Raw genomic sequence first — 27,072 nt, forward strand, 5'->3', positions numbered from 1 at the left:
TCCACATATCAACATACACATACACTCATACATACGCACACACACACAGAGCTGTGGGGATTATCCCTGTCAGTCCCGAATGTGAACCCAGTTAGATGTCTTGCTGAGACATTATGGATATTTTATAGGTCTCCTCCACAAATTGTGATGAATCTTTCATGAGGTTACATTGCATTGTGTGTGTACATGTAGTTGAGGTGTGTGTTTCTGCATGTGTGCATTGTACACAGCTAAAAGGTTACACAGTGATGGTTAGGAGTACTCCCATCACCCTAAAACAAGTTAAATCCTTACCTTAGATTTCCCAGGTACCTACTCCCTGAAACAAATGCAGCAGGTTAACTCTTGTATGGCAGTGAATCAGCATACAGGTATTTTATTGTGGAAGCTGCTTTAAGTAGAAACATAAGTCACAATATATGTCTCCTTTTGTAGGAACATAAAAAAATGCCTTTAAAGATGGTCATTTTGTCAGATTGGGCAATCATAATGTTCTAAATTCTTGCTATGACTTGACATGAGAGGCTACAGACTGGACCCAACCAATCATAGTTTTTGAATGTCAATATGAATGTATCTATGTCATCAGCTTTTGTAATGTAAAAGCATAACATGTGTGTAAAGGGTGACTTTGTACCCACAGGTGTGATTAATTTGATATAGTTCTGACTGATTTGAAGATGACAGTCAAATGATATAATATATATATAAGCCTTACTGAAATATAACATAGCATGGATTTGGAGGGGTCACAAAATGGTTAACAGGATGAAGACATTCAGAGCCATATTTTCTCTACTCAACATTAAGCTTTTTCTCACCTTTCTAGTCATGCATTTTCTCTTGTGATATAGAGCATAGTTTTATGCCTGTGGGCCACTGAAGAATATTCAAAGGAATATTCAAATTAAATGGCCTGAGAAGGAAAAATCACTTCGCTCAAACTGTTCATTACTCATAGACAACAGCATTAATCCTGTGATTAAGAGACGCACATGCACATTGTTTTATTTTAATGTAAGCCAAAAAGGTTGTAGCAGGCTCACAGTACCTTTGTGCTTTCCTGGCACCTTATTATTACCACTGCATCAGACAGAGGATTCAGTAAAAGGCTATAATGACAGACCACAGGTAAAATGGTTTGGAGCAGTGGGTGGCTGTATTGGGGATGATGTGGTAAGGCCCATTACTGTAAGGCTGTATAGTATGTCATGTGTGTGTAGTGTGTGATATGGCACCATCTCTTGGTAGGAACCTGATATAACTGCAGAGGCCTAATCAAAGATAAGATACTGGAGATCACAACAGAAGAAATTTAGAGGACAGGATCTGTGTTACTTTGTCAGCATGTTAGTGCCCTGTCCTCTATTATCCTTGTCTCGTTCACATACAGTTGTCATTCTAATTGAAGCTCTGTGTTTAATATGCACCACATTCTGTACAGTGTTGAAAGCTGCCAACCAGATGTTATCTGTCATAACAAAAAAAGCTCAGGAAACAGAGCCAGGTGGCTCTAAAAAGCACCAGATGGAGATAAAACAACAACTAACCATAAATTACCAATGATGGCAGTGGCAACTTTTTGCACATGAATCAGTCAGAATATTATCTGGATCACCAGGAATGATAATTAGGCCAGACACCACACTGACAAAAATGTCAGAATTCCTATCCTTTTATTTTGAATATTAGACTAGCTGCATTCTCACGGTTCAGTCTTCATTCCGAATCAGAATAATTATTACTTTGGGAGGTTATGATTATTTTGGATGGTAACATGTCTTTTATATCATAGTCTAGAATTAAGAGCCGAGAAATTGCCATGCAACTGTATTAATGTATGCTTTGTGACTAAGTATCAAAATAAAACCTGTTATCCTGGCAGTGGATGCTCTTTGTGTCTAATAATAGTGATGTAGTCTTATGTAGACAGACTGTATTTTGCAAAGTGATGAAGAAAGATTTTTTTTCTATTCTGAATATTAGAAGATTAGACAATGCTTATCCCCTTTCTTACATAGCCTAGTTAACAGTTTTTCTTGAACATCCTCTGGTCTGTGTGAGAACTGAGGACGTGTCAGTGGGCCATCTGGAGAGTATTACAATGTAAATCTGCAGGATTGACCAATAGGGTATGAACTGTCTTGGTTGTTTCTAGCTCTCACTTTTTCTCCCTCCTCCTCCTCTATTGGTTTGCTCTCTCATACCTCAAATGCACAAACTCCAGAGAGGGGAGGAGTGGGAGAGAGGCAGAGAGAGAGGGACTGTAGGAGAGAAGAGTTGGGAGGAGCTGTGGGTGAGGCTCACTTGGATCCAAAATCCACTGGAGCAACGACTGATTAGAGAAACAAGACACAAAGTTCTGGAGCTACAACTCAAACAGGACAAAAATATGTACTAAACACGGCAAGAGGAAAAGGAATATTCAGCCATTAAAGGACTTTCAAGAATTCTGTTCAACACAGCAAGACTGTTGAAAACTGTGACTGAGGCCATATGGATCTCTCTTTTTTTCTTTTTTTCTTTTAGTTGCTTGTACGTTGCAGGAGCACTAAAGAAACGTCTCATTATCACTGACAGGGCATTTTAGAGACTAGAATAGTGAAGCTGTTGCTGGAGTTGCTTCAGTGCTGAGTTACTGACAGACGTGCTAGTAATGTCAGGCAGAGTGGTTCCTGTCATTCTCTTATCTTTGTGTCTGACCGTTGGTTCAGTCCAGAGCCAGGGTTCCTCTCAGGATGCCTTTATAATCCAGTACCTGGAGAGGAGGTTGGCTCAGATGGAGGTAGGCAGCTGTTGCACTTCAATATGACATCAAATATCTTTATCCACGACCTCTTTCCTTGCAGTCTTTATAATTAAACATAATTTGCAATGTCAAGGATACATGACCTGACATATGGAGTATATTCTACTGTCTTGTACTGCTCTTTATAAACCAAGCTAACTTTTCTGGGGTACTATATTGTACTTAATTTCAGGGAGCTCTCAGGTCCTTAATGTCAGCATCAGTGCTTTCAGTCAGACAATGTAACTTTATCTGACAATTACAGTGTAATGGTAAATGCTACAGTGTAGTGATACAGTGTTAGTGTTACTAACTCAATGTAAGTTACCCAGCAAATCATACCTATTAGATATCATTAGCCACCATGAGCCACTGGCCATACCGGACCAAGAAAGCCTCTAGCAGAAAAACAAGTGTATTGAGCAAATTGTGTGTATTGTAATGAACCTCAGCTAAGAGGAATAATGTGCTATTCTTGCTTTAAACCTGTGTTTATAACACTTCTTTTCTGTGACAATGAAATCAGGAGCGTCTGAATCAATGTGAGCAAAACACAGTGAGTGTCACCCAGAAGACCTATGACCTCTCCTCTGAAATGAGGGGTTATCTGTCCTCTCTCAGTGTTCTTAGGTAGGCCTGTTTGAAACCTAAATGTACAATATAACAAGAATGAATAAAGTGACTGAATGAAAGAACTACAGTAGTTTCTGAAAGAAACGTACATGAAATAAGTAATGTTTTTCTCCATAGATCAGAGGTAAGGAGCCAGGTGGACAGCATGTCTGTGCGTGTTGACCGGATGGAGAGAGAGTTGGAGTATCTAGAAAACAAGATCCCCGCCCAGTCTGACATCGAGATGGAGGAAGCTCTGCTGGAACAACAGATAAAGGCTGCAGAACTGGACCAGCTAAAGAAGAAGGCCAAGATCAAAGTGGACAAAGGTAAGCCTACAGTGTAAGCCTACAGTGTACAATGTGTGAATGGTACTGATAACAATTATAGCAATTATCTGTCTAGACTAGACTTATGGGAGGAGGAGAATGACAGGGAAGAAAAAAGAACAAAATACTATATAAGTGAAAGAACAGATCATCCAAGCCAAACAAATAGAAACAGACACATAATGTACAGGATGTTGTGCTGCAGCTCAACCCATTCATTCATATCCTTCTCTCCAACATCTCCAGACTGCAGCTCAGCCCTGAGTCAAATCAAGTCTCTCAAGATTGTGAAGAAGACCGGAGACACCTATGGTTCCTGGTTCAAGGACCCCTCAGAAGGATCAGCCAAGGTCTGTTCATTTTAAAGATGATGTAATTACAGTAATAATGGAATGTTTACAATAGAGAGCAGTTTTTCTTTCTAGGCAGCAGACTGTGCTTATCTTTCTCTCAGTGTCAGGCTGTGGGGCTGCTGTTATATGATCACTGACCAACAGTCAAAATGAATTGTATTTTTTGGGCTAATTCACTCTGGATTAGCACATCCATTTTTTAAAACCACCAATGAGCATTTTTAGTTAAGATTTATGGTAAGTTCTGCAGTTCCACACAGCTCTACACAGTGTTTCAGCTAACTGTTTTGGTTTTACAGCCCGTGAGGTGGATTTGGGTTAGAAGTCCCAAACCACTGGGCTATGATCAGAATTCTTCAGCCTGATTCAGGTGTCCAAAAAGTATCAGGAGACGGCAGTGTCCAAGGCAACAGAGTTTATTTGTCGACAAAGAAACCCGGGAACCATTCACAGTGCATACATGACACACCAGAAGAGCCCCAAAAATGTACTGGCTCTGTCTCTCTATATATACTGTTTTGGCTGTGACTTTTCACACCTCTTAGATCATTTCATTGGTTTACACCAGTAAAACATTGGTTTTTATCTAACTGTTAGTCCTTGGTCCCTGTTTGCAAATACACCTTTATGTTCAAATGCTCCACATCTTCGGTGGTGGAGAGTACATGGATTCTTCCTTTTGCTAAACTATTTTGCTGAGTCAGGTTAAGCTGGCCCTGTCCTCATCTAACCTGTACACTCTCTGTCAAACACCATTATGTCTTAGCCTGTCCTGATTATATTTTTTAAAAACAAAGTTATCCCTTACTTTAACACCATTATTTCTTAACTCTCTCCTAGCATCATTTTTAAAAAGTATCTAACTTTTTCACACTTTAATATGAATCATACAAGGTATGCATTATATTCAGTTAACCCTAACATCTATACATGTAACACATGTTTTTCTCTGAATCACTTTTTGAATCATACAATTTGAATCATACAATACTGAATCATACAATTCAATACAGTAAATGATACTACTATTTCATACTCATACAAATGTTAAGATTATCTGCTTGCTGCAAGATCCTCTCTTAGGTATTTTAGTCCTTGCACATCACACAGCTGTTGGCTTTTTACACTACACCTGCTACATTTATATTTTGGCTCACTCGTACTACTGCCATCTGCCCTCTTTCCTGAGGCCTGTACTAGGGAGGAAGGGAGTTTAACCTACTCTGATTTAAGTCGGCGTTATCAAGGAAAGTCAGGGTTGACAAACCCTGGCTGCCTCAATCTGTGTTAAAAGGTACTATGATGGGGGTTAAGATGTTGATAAACTGAGTCGGTTTTAACTTAATCGGAGATTGAGTGTGTGCACAAAAGGGCATGCACCACATTTTCAGATGAAGAGTGCACGTTAAATCTGTCAGTTTATGAGGAATCTAAAGAGAAAATCACAGCTGCCAGAGAGGCTTGTCAAATGTTCTCTGGAATCTTAAGTTGTAATGCGAGATGTAAGGACACGTAATATATAGATTACTTGGATTATAGTCAACTGGTGGGTCATAATTCTGAAAATAAGCTGTTACTCACTGTTAGTGATGTTCTACCTAGAACACTCAGGCTGTATATATATGAACATAATGCTGTTATGTTCAGTATTAAGAGCATTTTAACAGTATTTCAGCTGCAGTGCCAGTGGAAACCAGAAGCTGGCAACAAGTCAGGATGAAGTATAAGCATTCTATAAAGTGCTACACATTCATGTTTCCCATCATTAATACTGCATGTTTTGGTCTGTAGTCTACAATTACAACAACATGTTGCATTATATCGTCTTTCAGGACAATAATGCCTCCCACCCCCATCTAAAGGATTCAAATCGTACAACATATCATACAACAATGTGCTCAAATCAGCATGACAGCACACCTTACTCATCACCAAAAATATTACTCCGCCATATACATTTTACTTTGTTGGTCATAGTTGTATAATCGCAATATTACACTCGAAGGTGTCCTTTAACGTCATTTGAGCAAAGCGCCTCGGCTTTCTCCATCAGCTGTGCCGGTGACACGGTGCTATAACTTAAAATTCATATAAAAGTTTGCGGTTGCAGAAGCTACATCTGTGTGAGTAAATAAATACAGCGTCTTTGTTATAACGTGGTTGATAAGAGTAAGCATTCATTTGTGCAGTAGGCTGTTGATTTAGTTCAGTAAAGTCTGAGACCTTGATAAAGCATTAACGTCAGCTCAGAGTTCACTCATCTGGGACTAGAAAATCATTTCTAGGTCGTTAGTGGAGTCCACTGACGTGACTGATTGTGTTCCAGTTATTAGACCCCATGTATTTCCATGGAAACGGGAAAAACACTCGCTAAAACCTTTTAATTTTGAGAGCAAATTGCTCCTCAACATGAACAGATTTTACTTTGTTGGTAATAGTTGTATAATCGCAATATTATACTCGCAATATTATACGTCATTTGAGCACAAGAGTGATGCGGTCAGGACCGAGGCGCTTGCGCATGATGAAGTTAAAGCACATCCTCTCGGTTAATATTGCTTAAATATGCAACACTAACGACGGTCAATTCTGCTGCTTAACTGTGAGAAAAAAAATACTGATTATGATAACTGAAATTGGAAATAGAAAATACTGAGCATAAAAAATACCATCCTTTGGTCCACATCTCTTTCTCTTTTTTTTCCCTTTTCTTTGGAAACTGACGGTCTTTAGACAACCCCCCGTCCTACGGAGTCAGCCTCTCTCAGTCGTTGTGCCAATATCGATTGGTTGTTCCAGGGGCGGAGCTTAGGTAGAAGTAACACCGGTAACACCGAGTTAACCACGAACATAAACTGCTCTGAGCAGTTTAGAGATGCAGCGTAAATTACCATGGCAGCAGACCCCAGGTAAAACCTGTCCACCTTTCATAGTACGCGTTAACCCGGAAGTTACACCCGCTGTCATTAAATTAGTCCTGAAGTTACTCTGATAAGCTAGTAACCTCGCTTCGCAGTACAGGCCTCTGGTTAATATGAAGTATGAGCGTTGTGCATAGACTGTCTATAAAGATACAGTTTTATATACAGTCTATGGTGGTGTGTTTACAACTTGCTCTGCTGCTCCCTGATGGTCAGTAAGTAAATAGTCATTGCCATGTAAATTATTGGGTGTATTGTGGTATCATTTTTGTTAGTTTGTTACAGCCCTAGTGTTAACAGCCGTGTGTCTGCTGGTTGTGTGTGTGTGTGTGTGTGTGTGTGTGTGTTATGCTCTCTCGCTCCCTCTCTCTTTGCAGGTGATCATCCTGTCCTGAATTCACATCCACTCCTAATCAGGAGCAGAAGTAGTAAAAGGGAGAGAGAGAGAGACACCAGTTGTGGCCAGTGTGGGCCTCTGAATGCCGATCGGGTGTGTGTGTGTGTGGGAGTGGTGGCTTCCGGTGGACTCCCTTTCTGTGAAAGGAGAGTGGAGTGTGGATTGATTAACTTTGATTTACCTATGCCTGCTTTGCACTGGTGTGTGCTGATTGTAGTTTATCCTGGTCCCTTGGTTGTTTTTCTTCTGTTTGAGCATCAGTGTCTTTCGTTTGTGAATAAACACTTTTTTCTCGGTTATACATTGATTCTGTCCTTGTTTGCTCTCTTCCCTCCCGGGATATTTTTTCTTTATTTGTTGCTTCCTCCAACCCTAGACTACCCCGTAGTAACAAATAAACGTAACAAATTGGTTGGCTCGTCTGGGATATCATGAACACGTAGGAACGGGGAGTTTGGTCGGAACTTGTGTAAGTGCTGCTGTTGTCTAACCGTAATCCTTTTGTTTGTTGCACGAGGCTTCCCGGTTAAGTCAGGTGAGTGTCCAGCTAAGCTGACTTCAGTTTTTCCATCGGGCACGCTTTTATTATTTTGCCTTTTTTGTTTTAGGAGTAACTCCATACAGGGATAAGATTCTCTGGCGGGGGTAGGTATTTCAGGGCTCTGGCCGCTGAAGTTCAGCCTTTAAAGTCACCTCAAGCATGGCACACTCCGAGAAGACAGAACAGGTACAGTATTTGGTTAGGTAGGAACCGGGGAAGTTGGTGCAGGATTGTGTAGGTTTTGGAAACTCGGGTAGACTAGGAGTGATTTGTTTTTTTTTAGGTGTGTGTGCATAGTGGCAGTTTGTTTGGAGCTTGCTGCTCGCTGTTCTAGTAGGTAAGTGGAGTTGTGTGTCAGTCGGTGTGGCTGTGGCTTTGTCAGGCAGGATGGCAAAGTTTAGCGTTAGTGCGTTCACAGCTGATCCAACACTGGCACAGTTAGAGGATTGTCGGAAGTGTGATTTGAGATTGCTGCACAGCACGGCATCCCAGTGTCACTTTCTTTGCAGAAAAGTCACCTGAAAGCCACTGTGCTAGAGGCGCTGGTGGCTAGGGGCATCCTTAGCCTAACACTGGCAGGACCTCCTGGTGTTGCGGATGTAGCTACGGTGCCTTCACTGGTGGACGGCAACCCGGTAGAGATGGCTGAGTGCGCAGATGATAGCTGTGCGGGAGGCCATAATGTTTCTCCCATGGTAGAGTCAGTTGAGGCACAGCCGATCAGTTTTACTCACGGTTTACCTGTGGTGACTGAGAGGAAACCGCGGACACTCACAATTTGATTCCTTTTCAGTGGAGTCTAGCCCTGGTTCAAAGCTGGAGGCTCGATTAAAAGTTTGCCTTGCCCGCCTCCAGCTGGAAAAGGATGAGCAGGAGGGAGAACGAGAGTTTAAGCTTGGTAGGGAGCTGGAACTGAAGAAACTGGAGGCGGAAACAGCCATCAGGATGTGGCAGCTAGAACTGCAATCCAGCTTAAGGTCAGCTGTTAATGTGCCGCCGGCGGCCTCATCTAGCTCTTTTGACATAAGTAAAAATATTTCTTTGGTCCCTGCATTCCGTGAGTCTGAGGTGGAGACGTACTTCAGCACGTTCGAATGGTTGGCTGTGGCATTAAACTGGCTTCAGGAGGTGTGGGGGATACTGTTGCAGTGTAAGCTTACGGTAAAGCTCAGGAAGTTTGTGCTTCACTGTCTGCCGCTGATTGTTTAATGTATGAAAAGCTTAAGAGCGCGATATTACGTGCTTATGAGGTGGTGCCAGAGACATATCGTCAGCGCTTCCGGGGTCTCAGGAAGAGCCCAGGCCAAATGTATGCTGACTTCGCAAGTGAGAAGGGAATTTTATTTGATTTATAAGTGATGTGACCTCTATGCGTGAGCTAATGTTGGTGGAGGAGTTTAAGCAGTGTGTCCCTGAGCGCGTAGTTACTTACCTGAATGAGCAAAAAGTAACTTCTTTACAAGAAGCTGCAGTGTTGGCTGATGAGTTCTCCCTCACTCACAAAGCCAGGTTCTCAGAGCAGGACATAATTTCCACTGGTGCCCCCTCTCAAAAATCTGGTAACTCGTCTGTACAGGTTCTCTATGCCAGTGCTTCCCTTACCAATCCAAAAGCAGAACGACAGTGTTTTTTCTGCCACAAACCCGGTCATTTGGTTGCTGACTGTGCAGCGCTGAAATGCAAACAGCAGTCTGCTGTTCCTATGCCACCTAAAGGTATGGATTTGATAAAGACAGTGGCTCCAACATTGACTGTTCCATCAGGGCCTGATGCCTGTTTCAAACCTTTCATTTCACAAGGGTTTGTGTCCCTTACTGGGAGGGCCGAGTACCCAGTTACCATACTGCGCGATACTGGTGCTTCGCAATCATTTATCCTGTCTAGTGCGTTGCTTCTGGATAGTAAGTCCGTGTGTGATGTGAGTGCTGTTGTCAGAGGAATTGGGATGAGCTTTGTACCTGCTCCCCTACATCGTATTCATGTCCAATCCAAGCTAGTTGCTGGTTTCTTCCCGGTAGCAGTTTGTGCGTCTTTTCCCATCAAGGGTGTTCACCTCATCATGGGGAATGACATTGCTGGAGGGAAAGTATATCCCTCACCAGAGGTGATGAATGTTCCCATCTCTGTCGTTGAGCCCGATGAGCTGGCACAAAAACATTCAGATGTGCTCCATAAGCAGGCTCAGGAAGTCAACCTGTTGGACTCACTATTTGCTGCTGCCTTGACTGAAGACAAGCTGCCCCCTACTGGTGAGCCAGTGAACAGTCAGACCAGGGAGCCTGAGAGTACAGTGGAGATTGCCACTGTCACAGAAGTCACATTGCCTCTAAGTCGTGACACTCATATCCAGGCTCAAAAGTCTGACCTGTCTCTGACCAGGTGTTTTACTGCTGCTCGTGGTGATGAGTACAGTTGTGGTAGACCACAGTATTGGATGATGATGGTCTGTTAGTACAGAAGTGGCTTCCACAGCTGGGAGTTGAGGGTGAGGACTGGAGGTCAGTCCATCAGATTGTTGTCCTGGCTGGCTGTAGGCAGCATGTGCTGAGACTAGCACATGAGCATTTGTGGTCTGGTCATCTGGGTGTTTCTAATCTTGTGGTGAACTCAGAAATACTTTTGATTTATTGAATTGTAGGAAAGTTTTATAGCTTTTTTGCTCTTTTTAAACTCTGCATTTCAGAGTGACTCCCATCAGCAGATGCAGACACCAACTGCATGACTGCCATAAATTAAGAATATCATTACATCATTATGCTTAACCAAGAAAGTAAAGGCTGAGTTGCACGATATTGTTCTTTCTCACTTCTCAGCTGGTCACAGATGTAAATATTTCAGGTCTACCTGCTCAGTGGAATTCATAACAACACTCTGCTGGAGTATGTTTCTCTGCAAAGCTTCACGGATAGGAGCACAACTCCTCCAGCTAAAGTGGTGCAGCTGCCTTTCCAGTGGCAGGGGACAGGTCATGTGGTCTACAGTGGATTCCTCTACTATCACAAGGCAGATACACCCAACCAGATACTGAAGGTGGGTGACTGAATAAGCAGTCAAAGCCTAAAACTGTGCATGCATATTCCCATAAATGCAACTTTTTCTTTGATTTTCACTGTGTTTGTAAAATAAAAAAAGGTATCAAGCAGTCACTGAGGGTTCATATTTCTTGGCAACAGTTACTGAGAGTAGTTAATGAAATATAAGACTCCTAACAGTACAGTATTGAGTACACCATCTCTGCAGCGTTGGAAACTGACTACAGATCATTTCAAAGATCTTAGTGTTGGTGTAGTGTTGAGTTCATTTCTGTCCTATTTCCTTTACTGCTCTGTATTAGTTGAGGTCAGTAAGCTAACGATGCCAAAAGAAACAATTTTGTTCCAGTAAACTGAGCTGACTTTATCAAGAAACTCTGAGCGTTTCTGAGCAGATGTAACTGCTACAGAAAGTTTACTGGGAAAAGGCATGTTTTCTAAATTCTGTTGTGACAAAAATATTTGACTCAACCATGTGGAAATAAAAACTATTGATGACCATTTATGAATTTGTATATTTCCATTGGTTTACATCGCACATAGGTAGACCTTTTGAATGGTACAGTGGTGGATAGCACACTTCTTCCAGGAGCAGGTCGCCTCCCAGTCTACAGTCTGAACCCTAACACCTTTCTGGACCTGGCTGTGGATGAACTTGGCCTTTGGGTTATCCATGCTGATCCTGAGTACGGAGGAAACCTGGTCATTACCAAACTGGATAAAGGTAGAGATTACCACCCTATTGCATATGCATGAATATACATATATATATAATAGACCTGATTTATAACTAGCAATTTTTTCATATAACTCAGGAACTTTGGCAGTAGAGTATACCTGGGATACACAGTGTAGAAGTCGTGATGCAGAAGGAGCATTCCTAATATGTGGGACCCTCTACGTGGTGTACAACACACGCTATGGAGGACGTTCCACCATACAGTGTCTCTATGACATTCACGATACCATCCACAGGTAGGTTTATACACATTCATTCATTCTCTATACCACTTATCCGTCGCAGGAGGCTGGAGCCTTTCCCAGCTGTCATTGGGTAAGAGGCGGAGTACACCCTGTACAGATCACCAGTCCATCACAGGGCCAATACATATAGACAAACAACCATTCACACTCACATTTACACCTATGGGCAATTTAGAGTCACCAATTAGCCTTGCATGTCTTTGGACTGTGGGAGGAAGCCAGAGTACTCGCCACGAAGTACCAGGGCTCGTAACCAGAATCTTCTTGCTGTGAGGTGATGGTGCTAACCACTGCACCACCATGCCACCTGGTTTATACACAGACAAATACAAATGATATAGCCTTGATATAGCTTTACCTCTGTGCAAACATCTACATACTCAGAAAAGCAGACACAGGAAAACAAACTTCATATTCACACATATACCATGCAAATACATTTATCAATAATTATAATTGGCCATGGTTTCTCTAACTTTAGACTTCTAAAACATATTGTTTCTCTCTCAACTGAACCCATTTCCTAACTGAGCAGCAGCTAATTAAAGATTTTCTCTTTTCTGTGCCATGCATTTGCAGCAATGAGAGTCCTGTGATGTTCTTCCCAAAGCGCTACACCAGTCACAGCAGCATCCACTACCACCCTGGAGACAAACAGCTGTATGCCTGGGATGATGGCTACCAGACAATATACAAAGTGGAGACAGGCAGAAATGACCAAGTCATTGCAGAATGAAGATACATTGTTCATCCTTTAAAACGTGTGTTACCACTTCAGAGATTATCCAAAATTATGTAATCAACATCACTTATAACATCATTAGTTAGGAAAGTTATTGTTGAGTATCTTATAATCTACTGTTTATCAGTATTCTGATCCTTTGCTGGCAATGGATGCTGCCTTTATCATTATTAATCACAAAAAGATGATGTCTACCCAAAAGCATTTTATGTATAGACTTTATACTTTGTATCACCATAATAAAAAGCATTGAAATGTCATGGGTATTTTCATTGCTTTAAATGAACAATTGCAAATATTTACAGTAAGAAAGGCTGGTCCACATGTGGTGCACAGCTGAGAATTATTTTAGAAATAATGTCTCATTAGATAAGCTGTTGTGTTCTTGCTGAAAAAACAGCATGGACCAGCTAACATGGTTGCTGGTTTTAGCTGGTGTTAAAGGCTGATTTAGTTGTCCAAGGAAAGGTTTAATCGATTGGTTTAATCGATCAGTTGCTTTCGATTAAACCTTTCCTTGGATAACTATGACCTGGATGAATGAGAATATTCACAGAGCTGATTTAGTTGGTTTACCAGGCTGGACAAGTTGATCAGGTTGGTCTTGCTGATTTGTCAGTATTGTTGGCCACCTTGGTATGGCTGGTAACCAAGTCAGGCCAAGATGTGTCTGTTGGTCTACCTGACTGGCCAGGTGGACTGGTCGGCAAAAACCAAGCAAAATTCATAATAATCTTTCTTTCCTGTGAACAGGAAAAAGCAGATTAAGAAAATTAATTAATGAAACAAATTATTTTTTAGGCTTTACATGGACCTTCCCAATGTCTGTGATCCATTTAACCCATGAAGAACAATAAAAATCTGAAAAATAAACAGAGATATTTCCCCAGTCAATTAGCAGATTTGGGGTCCGATCCCTGAAGCGGGACTCATGACGTACAGCACTCCTCAGACACAAGCATTTATCAGTTCATCTTTAAGTTTATCCTGAACACCAAAAAGTTTAATGTCATAGACAATACTTCAGGCCCTTTTCCCCACCTCTCCAGATCATTTATAGACATCACAGAGCCACACTGCTGCAGTGATGCTCTTAATAAAATCCACCTTCTTGCTGCATTCAAGGAGATGGTCTCTCTCTGGTCTCCAGAGTTCCAAGATTTCCAGCTGAAAGTGAGTAAGTAGGTTTAATGGTTTGTTGTTCCACCACTTCCTGATCCTCCTAGTTTAAACCTCTCTTTACAACTGTGTGAGTGAGTTCCTCATGTCCATGCTGGAACAGATGAGGTGTCTGGGCAGCTTGGGAAGGACCTACAGCTGTGCAGTGGAGGATCACCTTGTGTTTAAACAGCAAAACATTTAAATATCATTAAGGTCACAACAAAGAACTTAACTGTTGAAAGCATTCACAGTATGCCTCATCACAACCTCTGCAGCTGAAATTTAAGTGTATTATCTGTTCAATATGCGGGTGCAGAGCAGAATCCACCAGAGAGGAGAATTTTAAAACCTGGCCCAGATGCTTGAAAATTGACTGTGGTAAGAAACAACTCAACAACAAACTCATTCATTCATGTTATAGAACCCACTGATATGATGCAGTGACATGGTTGAAGAGATCTCAGGCAGACGGCATGGGGGGGAGATAGCCTGGAGACAGGAAAATGGAACACCCCCCCCCCCCCCAGTGAGCCAGGTTCCTCCAACAGATTCTTTCTCTCAGGGACAGTTTTTTCTTGCCACAGTTGCAAACAATCATAAATTGCAGCCCTCAAGCAGTGACTGGACAAATTATTTCAGTTCCAGGTAGAATTTGCATTGTCCTCTCATCCTGTACAGATGTTCTGTTCTGTACCAGCCTATGGCTTGCTACATGGGGAATACAATTAACTGAAATGAAATAGATACTTTCCTGTCATTATTTGTATCTAAATCTGCAAAATTCATGATCCATTATGATCCATAAATCAAGCAAGTGCTAGCATGCCACTAACAAGTTTTTGTTTTCTGTGTCATTTAGTCTGAGCATTAACTTGAATAAAGGTTGACAAAATATTAGGAACACCTCTCAGTAGAGGTACATACTATTTACAGTACAGTTCAACATCCATCCATCCATCCATTATCTATACTGCTTATCTGTTAAGGGTTGCGGGGGTACTGGAGCCTATCTCAGCTGTCATTGGGCAAGAGGTGGGGTACACCCTGTATGGATTGCCAGTCCATCTCAGGACCAACATATATGGACAAACCTACAGGCAATTTAGAGTCACCAGTTAACCTAAGCTGCATGTCTTTGGACTGTGGGAGGAAGCTGGAGTAACCAGAGAGAACCCACAGCATGCAAACTCCATACACAAAAAAGCTCTGGGCTCGAATCTTCTTAATGTGAGTGCTAACCACTGCAGCACCATCCTGCTCAACACAGTTCAACAGCTCACCACAAATGGCAGCCTCCAATTGCCAATTAAAATAAAGCAAGGTTCGTTTTAAGCATATTCAATAGTAAGTGGACACTGCAGTACTTAACATTTAAAATAATACAATGCAAATATATGTACATACCTGAAACTAGTTCTGGATCAGTGCATGCAAACAGTATATCTAAAGTTAAGTAGTTGTTTTGTAGTTGTAAGATTTAAATGACAGAAAGATGTGAGAAAGTTTAGATGCTTTAACATTAGATTTCAACAGTGTTGATGAATATCATGAGATCATTATTCCTGCTCACAGACTGTATAGAGAGAAGCAACGAGTACAAAATGTGTCATCAGTGATAAAGCAACAGAGATGGTGAGGCAGCATGACAGCACAGACAATTCTCAAGTATTTGTATGACTCAGCAAGAGTGATGCATCATTTTAAATTTCAGTGGTAAAATCAGAGAGGTGGATATAAAGAAAAATGCTAATGTAGATTGAGAATTTGCCATATCATACCTGATATTCTTGTGACCAGAGTTGTGTGTGTGTGTGTGTGTGTGTGTATTTTTTGTTATATTTTGTTATATTGTCGTCACTGATGTTACCATGTCGGAACTGTTGCCACGCTGTAACGTGTCCCTTTCACTTTTTATTCGCACAGATCTATGACACCTGTGATGCCACCAGACTTCAGGGTGCTACAACTACATCTGACATCATTCGTCTGTTTAAATGTGTCTGATTCTTCCCGCCCACTTTCAGTTGATAGTGACGTAAGAAAGGGGCGGTTCGAGTACGACCGTTGAGTTTGACAATAGTGATCCATTAACTCGGCGTTGTTGACTGGTGTAATTTTTTGAAACGGACGAGTTTCAAACAGCAGTCTTTTACAAGTATGAGGAAGAGAAGCAGTAGCAACGCAAGCAGGAGAAGCTCAACAAATAGAAGGCGCAGTGAGAATGTATGTTTTGATGAATTCGGCTTTGCCATTATCAAAAGAAAGGACCAAAAACTTCATCATCGATGTCATGATTACAGGTGCGGGACAGTGACGTTACTGTAGCTGAACTAGTTAGCGTTAAACTAGTTAATCGAGCTGCACATTATTATTAACATTATCTTGAACCTTACCGTCAACGCAGAGCATTTTATGTTTTTGAGGAGTTACTTTAATATTCCCTTTTTTCATTCTGTTTGCGTTATACACGGGGACACTTTCTCTTCATTTTGTTAAGTCATAGCACTTTGAAAAACTGAACATCATGCGGTGTTCGAAGTGCGTTAAGGACTGTCATGCTACTTACGTTAAAGTAACATGTTGGTTATTTAAAATGTGGCCAACGAAGAAGCAACAAAAGTTAATTTTATTTATTTGGATGAATAGTTCTGGTGGGTCTAATTGTAGGTTTTCAATAGAATCAACAATGGCTGCAATCAACATTTATTCTAATTATCACTTAATCAAAAAACAAAAAAAAAAAACAAAAACGAATCAGTCAAACTTATTCCTCTTAGGTGTCACTACAGCAGATCATCCATTTCCATCTCTCACTATCCTCTGCATCCTCCTCTGTCATGCCAGTGACCTACACGTCCTCTCTTATAACATCCATAAACCACCTCCTTGGTCTTCTTCTTTTCCTCTTGCCTGGCAGATCTCAGCATTCTCCCAGTATATTCACCATCTGACCTTCATGGCGTGCATCCTTACCATTCCACTTACCTCCTTCTCATTCATGCACATGTATTCCATTTTGCTCCTAGTGACTTTCATTCATTTTCTCTTCAGTTCATCTTTCCCCTCTGTCTGCAGGCTGCTCGCTGTTCTTAGAACAGATTGCTGTTTTTTTTTTGTTTTTTTTTTTAACAAAAAAACATTAAAAAGAAAGAAAAGTCCCTCCCACACCATACCGAAATCATTTCACTGGTCACATAGAAATTAAAACAATAGCAAAAATACTTCATGAATACTTGGTAGAATTACTATTGGATCAAATCAGCATAGATTTATCTCAGACTGACTGTAGTCACTGATCATCTTTCTTGGAGTCAGGTGTTGAACAGTCAATGGCCAGTGTTTGTTTTTACAGAAAGTGCCAATATCTGCTTGTTTCCAAAAAACGATGAATAAGTTCAAGCTCACCATGTTGTGTTGTCTCTGTCAGCTACCCCCAGCAGAGCTCACTGAGGGTGAAACAGCTATGTGAGCTGCTCAGCTACTGGAATGGAGCCAGCTTTATCTGCAAGAGCCAGGTGAGACTTGAATAAACCAGAGAGTTAAAATGTTAATCATCTGCTGTAATGTTTTTACCATGCTGTAACTGTTTAAACATACAGTCTGTTCACACTCTTGTTGTGTTTTCAGATTGAGCGATTTATCAGAATGGGTATTCCTCCAAGCCTGAGAGGTAGGGTGTGGAAGTGTCTTCTCACCATTGACTGTCTGAGAGAAAGCAGTGACTTTAATTACCAGGTAAAATACAATGAGTTCTTCACTGGGAAGAAAACACTTGTATTATGGGAATCAACTTGCCAAAAAAACAAACCAACAACCAACAAGTAAGGTAGGGCTGCCCCCTAAAACTCGACTATTCAATGCATCTGTCGGGAAGTTCCTGATTCAAGGGCAGAGCAAGTCCAGACAGAGCAAGGCAGGGCAGAGTTACTTGGTTCTGTTGTCCACTCTTATACTCTCAGCTCTGCTGTCAGGTAAGTTCTGTCTGCTGAGAGCTGTATCAGAATGTGTTTTGGTGAGTTAAAAGGACTGACAGTGTCAGGAGTCTGCAGTGTGGTAGGATTTCATAACTGAACTATGTCCAACACACCAATTTTATGTCTGCACTGTTTCTACTGTATACATTTTTTAGTGGCAGCCCACCATGGGAAAATTATTGTCACCCCAGCAATCCTATGAAGTTGCAATTACATGACTGCAGAGGGCTTTTAATTTGAAGCCACAGTCACAAGAAGTGGAGGCAGTGGTAGTACCCAGTTAATGCAAGAGGGAGAAAGAGAAAGAAGAGAGAGAGGTAGCTTTAATTACCTAACATTAAGTTAGATTTGTATTAACTATTGATCTTTGCTCGTCTGGGACAAACCCCACCCCCTTAACAGTTGAATCATTGTACTCAACATCAGTCACCAATAATGTAGCTTATTTGAACAAAATGTCAATAAAGCCAAAAGTGAGAACATTTACATATATGTGTCTTGGATTTATTCCTTTCATACAAAATCTACACCAGAGTTTGCCCAGCAGATGTTGCCTTTTTGACTGTAGCAAATGCTTTTAAACCTATGCTTAATAGTAGCTCAGTGCTTTGAAAAGCTTAATTTCCCCACCACTACTCAAAACCATGATTTTATTGTGGTTTAAGAAATTCTGATTAGTTGTACATTTATCCAGTCTCTGACCAAACCTGATCATGAGTGACTGTCCTTCTTTTATTGAGTTATAGCTACACTGGTGTCCTGATTTCTAACAAGGGGATGTTGTGCTTTCCCCTACAGACCTGCCTGTTAGAAGTGCGAAGGCCCCTGGTGGACTTGGGTGTCAGTGAGTATGGCATTCTGTCAACAATAGCAACACTCAACGACACACAGAACGATCTGGGCTTGAACCATCAGCAGCCCTCCAGCTGCCCTGAACCATGCTACTCTGTAGATGACATCACATTGTTTCGACAGATCGCCTTGGACCTGCGTGAGTTCAAATGGGGCAATATAATTATGAGCTTAGTGAATGTACGTTACACTGTTTTTCCACTCTGTTGACGACAAGGTTTTTGTATTTAAAATGGGGATGGGGTGGTTTACAGGGTGTCTGCAAGTAATTTCATGTGAAAACATCTTTCATAGTCCTCAAATTGCTCTAAACATCTTTAAATGTTGACATTTACTGTTACATGTGTCACTTACACCACGTTTCATTAACTATTGTAGCAAAAATAATTATTTTTTAAATTTCACCACAACACATGTAAATTACAAAATTGTTATGTTAAGTGTCTAGGGTTACGGCAGTATGTTATGTCATGCATGTAATGCAAATGAAAAAGACAGAAAATATTGGTGTACACTTTAGGTCTATTGTTGGGGGACAAATGGAAGTGTACTTCATATTACTTTGACCTGTTTTATAGAGCGTTCCTTCCCAACCCACCGCTCTCTGATGGGGAAGAGCTCAGAGGCCATTGAGGGTCAGGCAAGGCTCTTTAGGGTCCTCATTGCCTATGCCAAATACAACCCACAGGTTGGATACAGCCAAGGTAAGTGACTCAAAGGTTACCCTAACTGTGCTCTTAAAACTGCATAAAGTGCTACTTTGTTGTCATAAGATCAAAGAACAAACAACATAAGTGCATGCTGGGCAAACTTTTGACAGGGAAAGAGACAAACTTATAATGCTCATTAAGCAAACATGTCAGTCAAATCCAAATTATGAAGAAACTTATCTCTATTTAAAGTTCACTGTCACTGTAGTGAAGCATGCATGGAAAGGAGTATGCAGTTTGTTACTAATATTCATGCTAACCCCAGAATACTAGAATTGTTATTGATGAATTAAAATGCAGTTTAAACATCAGTATGGCTTCATGACAGAGGGCCTGGGAGTCAGTTAGGGAGTTGTTTGTCACAGTACAGGATATGACCACTTGGTGGAAGCAGAGGACCATTATTATTAAGAGTTACTTCATCATACAGGAAATTTCCTGCTTTATGCTTAGTTACATGGAACATTACTGTCTGCATTTTTACAAAATTGTAAAAAAAAATACTTGGATTATCTTTTTTTAGTTGGAATTTGTATTTGATAGTAGATTATTGGATGAAAGAATCAATAATGCTAAATAATTGAAATTATTCTTTATTCTCAAACAGCAGCTTTTATATCTCCATTTTCCTCTTAAGACATTTGGTTCAGATCAGAAATGTATTCTGAGATATTCTCATTGTGTGAGAACCCTGTTTGCTATAAAATATAGTGATACATTGCTCAAGTTTGTGAATGTGAATGAAAATCCTCTTAAACTTAGTGTGCTCCAAATAGACTGGCAATTTTTGTATCTTGCTATTTTTTTGCTTTTTTGGTTCTGTAAAATAGTGTGTCTTTAATTTTGACAGCAAGGCATTCCAGTAAATGTAAAGTCCTATCAAATGTAATGTTTTACAGCCTACAGCATTATTCTGCATTATATGTCCTGCCCTGTAGACCGCTTTCACAGGCAAGATACAGCAGTTAAGATTAGGGCAGATATCCACAGTTCGCTATTCGAAGCATACTGAGGTAACATGCTGTCATCCTGCTCAGTAGTGTACTGTGCCTCTGCTTATTCTGAACTAAACTAAAACTTCTTTGTCTCAGGTATTTGATAAGGCATGTTAGATCCTGTAGCTTAAACAGTTTTAATGTACATCCAAACCTCATTCTGTAGGAAATACTTGTGTGTGTGTGTGTGTGTGTGTGTGTGTGTGTGTGTGTGTTTCACAGGGATGTCCTACATAGCTGCAGTATTGCTAATGCAGTTAGGAGAGGAGGAGGCATTTTGGGCTCTGACAGCCTTGTTGGATAAACCCAAATATCTGGCTAAACTCTTTGACCTCAGCCTCACCAAGTAAGAATGGGCTAAAAATATATACCAATAATATCCATAAAATGATGATACACAATTTACTTGTAAATGAAAACAATAAAAAAAAATCCAGGGAGGAAGCTGCACTTTGTTATTCAGTTTTCAGGTGCTGAGTCATGAAATTCATTACGAATCCATTACCAAATCTGATGACCTTACACTGACAGAACTGATATGCATACAGAGAAACTGTGAGCCTCTCATGGACTGGTTTTCATGGTGCCAAGAAACATTACTTTGTGGCACAAAACAGGAGGCTGATGCCAAGTCAACTCAAAATCACAGATGAAATACGTTTTCTTATTTTTCCAGAAAACAATAGTGCAACATGTAGCAGCAAAATCAAGACTTTGCTGCTACATGTAGCCTTTCTGTATGGTTATGAGATATAGTATCATGGCATATTCATTTTCAAAATTCCAAAAATACTAACTTTCTCTAATCACTAAGATTCATCCCTGAATCATATATTCTATGCAGTCCCGAAATTCTTCTTGAGTTATTTGTGGAACAGCTGCACTAAGCTAAACAATGGTATTGCCTGTGGTCTAATTAGGGTTCAACATCAGGTGAAGGTGTTTGACCAGTTTCTGAAACACAGGAAGCCAAAGCTCTCTCAGCACATGGTGAGTACCTCTTGATTTTCATTTTCAATTCAATTCAATTCAATTTTATTTATATAGCGCCATATCACAACAACAGTCATCTCACGGCACTTTTCATATAGAGCAGGTCTAGACCGTACTCTTTAAAACAGGTATTTACAGAGAGAGACCCAGCAGATCCACCATGAGCAGCACTAGGAGACAGTGGCAAGGAAAAACTTCCTTTAAGAGGCAGAAACCTCGAGCAGAACTGGACTCAGGGTGGGCAGCCATCTGCCTCGACCGGTTGGGTTGAGAAGGAAAGAGAGAGGGGGAGAGGGGGAAGAGGCTAGCGAGAGAAGAACATAGCATAACACAGGTTCCAATAAAATGTAAGGTGATGCCAGTAATACAGCAGAAGTAATGATAGTAATGATAATTAAAGTATTAGCTGCTAACATAGCAATACAACTAATAGCAGTATAAGTCATTTCTAATTCTAGCAGCAGGTGTTGAGTGGAGTTGTAGGAGCAGCAGGAGACTTGTCATCACAGATCAGACTCTACAGCTCCACAGGCAGAAATACCTGCAGACAGAGACAGAAGAGGAGAGAGAGACGGAGAGAGCACAATACTACAGGAAAGGGGAGATATTGAGTTAATAACATGTTTATGGGATATGAATCCATACTGTGGAGAGAGAGAGAGAGAGTAGCTCAGCGCATCAAAATTTCAGTTCAGATGTTCACTCGTGTTTGAATGTAGAATGAAAGCCTCATGATACTGTCTAATTCTTGGCAAAATGACGCACTGACTGCGAAACATGCAGTTATGACATTCAACATGGTACTCATTATGAGTGGTCTTTGAAAAGCTGGAGGAAAATTGGGTGGTTGTTTTTGGAATTGTGTGACTTGTCTCAGAGGGGAATGCTCTAGAAAAACAAACAAAAACCTTGATGTCAAGAAAGATCTTGAAAATGTATTTGGGATGGGCGTTTTGATTACTTTTTGAAGTCAGTTAATCAAGCCAATTTAAGTTGATTAGTTGATTAGTCATGACGTCATCGTTAACACATGCTCTCCACCCAAACCAAAATAATAATATGTTGTCATGTCAAGTCATGTTTTTTGCACTGTAGTGTACAGATGCACTAACTTTACCTCCCAAGCTCCACTCACTTAACAACACACTTCAGACTAGTTCTCAGCAGTGTGTCTCATCTGTGCAGTGATTGTAAAGCACAGAGGCCATCTTCCAGTCACTGTCGATGTAATGGTGACAGTGACAAAAAAATCTGACTCGAGAGCTGTCCATGCATCAGTTGTTATTGTTACTTTCTTGGCTTCCATAGAGTTCTTTTTCAGAGCTGTAGCTGCATATCGTCTGAAATCATTTAAGTCACCAAAGCTATTTGTTATCTGTTCCTGTCGCTTGCTGTCACGTGAGCTTTTCGGTACTATAAATCCTCAGTGTTTTCTGTAAGCACAGGCTGTTGGCCGGATGCCAGACTACTTTCTTAATGAAGATTCACGTCAGAATCTTCAGTAATCAGAAAAACTAGCTGAGCAAACAGCTGCTTTCAATGTACCATGTCCACGTTGCAGAGGAACATTGATTTTTTTTAAACATGAAACTCCTTTATTCAATGAGACCTTGGTGGATAATTCAGCTTCCAGTAAAAACCTCCTGAACGATGAATGCTGAAGGAATCCTAACCTAAAAACAAAGCTGAGCATCAAGAAACACCATGAGCTAACTTTAGCAGCAGCTCGGTTATCAAACTGATTCTGAATGTGAAACTACTAAAACAGTAACTCCTGCGAAGACCATTACACAAGCCCTTCCCCCAGCATAATGCTGTAATTTGGTTCTTTTTATTGTCAATGTCTGTTCCAGTCTTTTGCTTGCACCATACAGAGTGAGTGCAGAGATGCAGTCCTTGGCAGAAATAGAAACATGAACTGTGTTAGTTCCGCATCTTTCCTCCCACCTCCACCTGATTAAAAATTTGTCAAATAAATTAAAAACAGATGTCAACTATGTTTACCATGTCGATTAATCAACTATTTGGTTATTCATGCCCATCCCTAAAATGTATGCATGTGCATTTGTGTTTGAAGCAAGATGATGAACAGTCCATGTCCATGTGGAGTAGTCGCTGTAATGTATCTGTCATCAATTGGGCCTCTTCTGTCATTCACTCTCGTAGGCTCCTTTTTTGCCCAAAGATAGCCAGCTTCTCTGTGCAAAAAGAGGTGAATAGTTTGTATGCCTAATTAGGAAAAAAGCCTTATTGGTGTTTTATTTATTTTGACCTAAGGTGTCCAGACTAATTGTTTCACAGCATTATTATAAGACCTCCAAAGTAATTTTCTGATGTACTCTTTTTGTTACTTTATGTGCTATTAGAGATTGAAATGTGCGTCCAGCAGAAGACATTGTTTCCCCCACAATGTTTCATTAATGTTATTTACCTAATTTATTTGCACTCATTTCATTTCAGTTCAGTATGAGTCTCTACTGTGTTTTGTTGTCATTTACGCATCATGTTTGTCTCCACTCCTCCTGTTTTACATTTGTGTGTGCGTGTGTCTTAGTCCCTCTGCGCAAACACACACACATACACAGTGGACGAGCAGAAGAGACAGAATGACAGTTTGTAATGTTAAGTGCAATGAAAGCTGGACAACATTGGCAAGGATGCTAGCAGCTAAATATTATGTCTTCAAATGATCCTCCCATCAGCTTCAGCTTTACTTTGTGTCTTGTGATAATTACCAAATGCTAGGATGCTAACATGCTAAACAAATGTTACTATGGTAAACTTTATTCCTGCTAAACAGTTCAGATTAGCATTGTCATTGTCAGCGTGTTAGCATGCTAAAGTATGTGCTCACCAATGCATTCACTACCACCATTTATGCTGCCTGAGTGTCTTTGAAGGGACTGCCATACTCAGCAGGTCTGGGAGAGAAGCAGCCCTTTTAGAGCCAAATCTGCACACTCATACACACACCACAGAGCCTTATTGTTGGCACAATAGTTTCCCCCTCATACAGAAAAAGCCTATTAAAGATCAGAGATCAGAATTTCCTTTGTAATAGAGCTGTTCAGCAAAGTCAAGACAAGAAAGCTGTAATTTTACTTGTGCTCTACAATCCAGATCTGAGTACACATAGACTGAGGGCATTTTGAATGCCAGGATTAAACATGAGGGGACACATGATATTCATTTTGTACAACTGATACAAACAGTGATAATCACACCATCAGTTATTGAAAAATGTTACAAACACAATCAGATCTTGGGAAGATGATGGTTGTTAATTAGTGTGTTGCACCATTTAGCAGAAGCATAAAACTCTATGGAATTACAACACTTACTATAATGCATACATTGATGGACATTTCATTTAGGAGATCAGTAAAGGAGTTTATTTGACAGAAATTGGTAGAGAAGCAAGTCTTGAATACACTGTCAAAACCAACAATCCCTGTTTTCCCGACCTCCCTGCAGGAATCAGTGGGAGTCTTAACGGTCCACTTTATGATGCCATGGTTCCTCACTCTCTTCACTTCTCTGCCTTGCTGGGACTCTGTGCTCGCAGTCTGGGATCTCATTATTCTGCATGGTATTTACAGACAAACCAAAACACATGCATGACTGTCCAAGCAAGCAGGTGGAACACACTGATGTTAGGGTAGATTTATCATTTGCTCGCATTCACTCAGAGGGGAGGGGGCAAAACCATTAAAGTAGTTGTAATAAATAATCTTTTATGTCCAAGACAATACTTATGTGACTTTTTAAAATGAATGTAATCATAATTCAGTTAGGTCCAGTGTCAGGCAAAAGTGTTATGGGCTAAACAGACTGGTTTAATGAGTTGCTACATTACAGTCAGTTGAGTCAATTGTTTTTATCCTTTCTTTTAGACCTGCTTTATATTAACAAAGTATTGATGTATGTTACAGCAGTCAGGTTTGGAAATCCTGCTGTCTCTCCTCAGGCCTGTCAGCTGTGTTTCGTACTGCTCTGACCATTATAGAGCTCCTGGAGCCTCGACTGATGGACCTGAATGATGTGGGAACAGTGTTACCCCTGCTGTTGAGAGTACCTGTTGATGTGTAAGTAAAGTGAAGTGTGGTATGGGATGGCAGTATTAATGTACTCTATTTGGTGTGTAGACATAATGTTGCTTCTGTGCTCATAAAACAGTGTCTTATGACATTCATCATATTCATCCTCACAAATGTGTTCAGCTGTAGTTCACAAAATAGCCTATGTTGCCTGAGACTTATATCCATGAATATTGTCCACCCTAGTGATGGATACTACTGAAAAGTGTGTGGTGCAGTTCTCAGGGTTGAGAACTCTAAATAAAACCCCAGGCAGCTCATGAATATCAATCAGCTCATCAGGACTGGACATGTTTTGACACAGAGCATTCCAAGAAAAGTAGAGTGTCATTGTTTTGCTATGGGTGTTTTTGTACATGTTTGGATTAAACATCCTTTATGCTAAATTAGTTTCCTCAATGCCTGCCCATGCTGCTTTCAGGCAGACCCCTCTGTGTCTCTTTCACTATGTTCAATATAAACGTCACATACTGGCGGACATGTTTTGTTGACATGGAGCTGTAGCTATAGCAACTCAGCAGGGTCACTGGGTTTGTGTATACAGCCAGTGTGTGTCTGTGTGTGACGGGCTGGTGCACAGTAATTATTAAAATCTAGTTTATCATATTTGTTTTAATAGATAAGCTCCCTTCAGCTACTGATGTGTGTGTCTCATTGTAAGAAAGGTCCCACTTTTTGGACCCAAGTTTGTTTACCTTGGACAGACATCTGTAGAGCACATTCTGGATAAATGGAGTAGTTTCCATAAACATAGCTGTGTCACAGGCAGTGATAAAGCACTTTATCGTGAGCTAGGAGAAGGCGTGCTAGGTACGAACCAATTTGCAAAGTGGATTATGAAGGACAAGTCTTTAGTATTATTGTGGATAATAGCTAAACAACTGTTTAACTGACAACTAGATTTTTTAATGCTTCATTTTCAATATTCCAAAGCCCGCTTGCTTAACCAATTAATAGCACAGATGAGTTTGTACATTAATCTATGTACTCTATAGATTAATGTGTATTATGCTATGTACTCTATGCTACAGGAAAAGAAACACACACACACACATTTTGATCCATGTGTGAACCACCTCTACTGTTTGCATATTCACACATCAAGGGCAGCACTGACAGTCCCATTTTGTTCTAGCTCTGGCATTCAGTGGGCACCCTGCCACCACGTCACATTGAGAAGTCCTTGTTGCCTGCTTGGCATCATTATGAAAGCTTGGTAAGAAGTCAACACTAAATGGTCTGACTGTCTCCCAGGGTAGGATCCCCTTACACTGGGAAGGTACTGGTGGAAGAAAGAGAAAGGGGAGCAAGTGAGGTAAAAAAAAGAAAGGAAGATGAATGGAGGGTCAGAGAGAGAAGCAGCTAGAGAAAGATGGTACAGTAATTGGGGAGAGAAATGAAGGAGGAGGATCGAGGCAAGATCTTCAACCTCTCTTAATTTTCTTTAAGGATCTCTGCTCTTTTACTATGTGTGAATGGGATAAATGGAAGTTGTCATGCAGCTATATAGGCCATTCTGATTAATGATTAGTTGAGAGGCTCATCCATCTTATGTGACCGTCTGTTTACACTATGCTGTCAATCAGCTGTC

The 27,072-nt window shown here is 40.7% G+C and overlaps 2 protein-coding genes across 6 annotated transcripts in view; both read left to right on the plus strand.

Moving 5' to 3' along the window:
* Positions 1–2,235: 2,235 nt before the first annotated feature.
* Positions 2,236–12,959, plus strand: olfml1 (olfactomedin-like 1). The gene is made up of 8 exons (XM_018704186.2): positions 2,236–2,785; positions 3,315–3,418; positions 3,539–3,729; positions 3,976–4,079; positions 10,780–10,971; positions 11,517–11,697; positions 11,789–11,948; positions 12,537–12,959. The coding sequence occupies exons 1-8, from the start codon at positions 2,657–2,659 to the stop codon at positions 12,691–12,693; spliced, it is 1,218 nt and encodes a 405-aa protein (XP_018559702.1). The 5' UTR covers positions 2,236–2,656; the 3' UTR covers positions 12,694–12,959.
* Positions 12,960–15,929: 2,970 nt separating this feature from the next.
* si:ch211-266k8.4 (TBC1 domain family member 10B) overlaps positions 15,930–27,072 on the plus strand; it is an 81,952-nt gene continuing 70,809 nt past the window's right edge. For 3 of the 5 annotated variants that reach the window (XM_018704175.2, XM_018704177.2, XM_018704174.2), the window contains exons 1-9: positions 15,930–16,160; positions 17,288–17,375; positions 17,488–17,595; positions 18,633–18,825; positions 19,265–19,390; positions 20,614–20,737; positions 21,312–21,381; positions 24,859–24,973; positions 25,352–25,469. In XM_018704175.2, the coding sequence (XP_018559691.1) occupies positions 16,018–16,160; positions 17,288–17,375; positions 17,488–17,595; positions 18,633–18,825; positions 19,265–19,390; positions 20,614–20,737; positions 21,312–21,381; positions 24,859–24,973; positions 25,352–25,469 (1,085 nt within the window). In that variant the 5' untranslated portion in view covers positions 15,930–16,017. The remainder of the gene's footprint in view (positions 16,161–17,287; positions 17,376–17,487; positions 17,596–18,632; positions 18,826–19,264; positions 19,391–20,613; positions 20,738–21,311; positions 21,382–24,858; positions 24,974–25,351; positions 25,470–27,072) is intronic. The other 2 variants (XM_018704176.2, XM_018704178.2) reach the window with 2 other exon arrangements.

Source organism: Lates calcarifer, linkage group LG10, assembly GCF_001640805.2.
Source record: "Lates calcarifer isolate ASB-BC8 linkage group LG10, TLL_Latcal_v3, whole genome shotgun sequence".
NCBI lineage: Eukaryota > Metazoa > Chordata > Actinopteri > Centropomidae > Lates > Lates calcarifer.

What these genes read in the sequence shown, in the direction of transcription:
- olfml1 (XM_018704186.2), top strand. Translation starts at nt 2,657, where the DNA reads ATGTCAGGCAGAGTGGTTCCTGTCATTCTCTTATCTTTGTGTCTGACC. An exon ending in CATTACCAAACTGGATAAAG is followed by an intron (nt 11,698 to 11,788) that starts GTAGAGATTACC and finishes CATATAACTCAG; the next exon opens with GAACTTTGGCAGTAGAGTAT. An exon ending in ATTCACGATACCATCCACAG is followed by an intron (nt 11,949 to 12,536) that starts GTAGGTTTATAC and finishes ATGCATTTGCAG; the next exon opens with CAATGAGAGTCCTGTGATGT.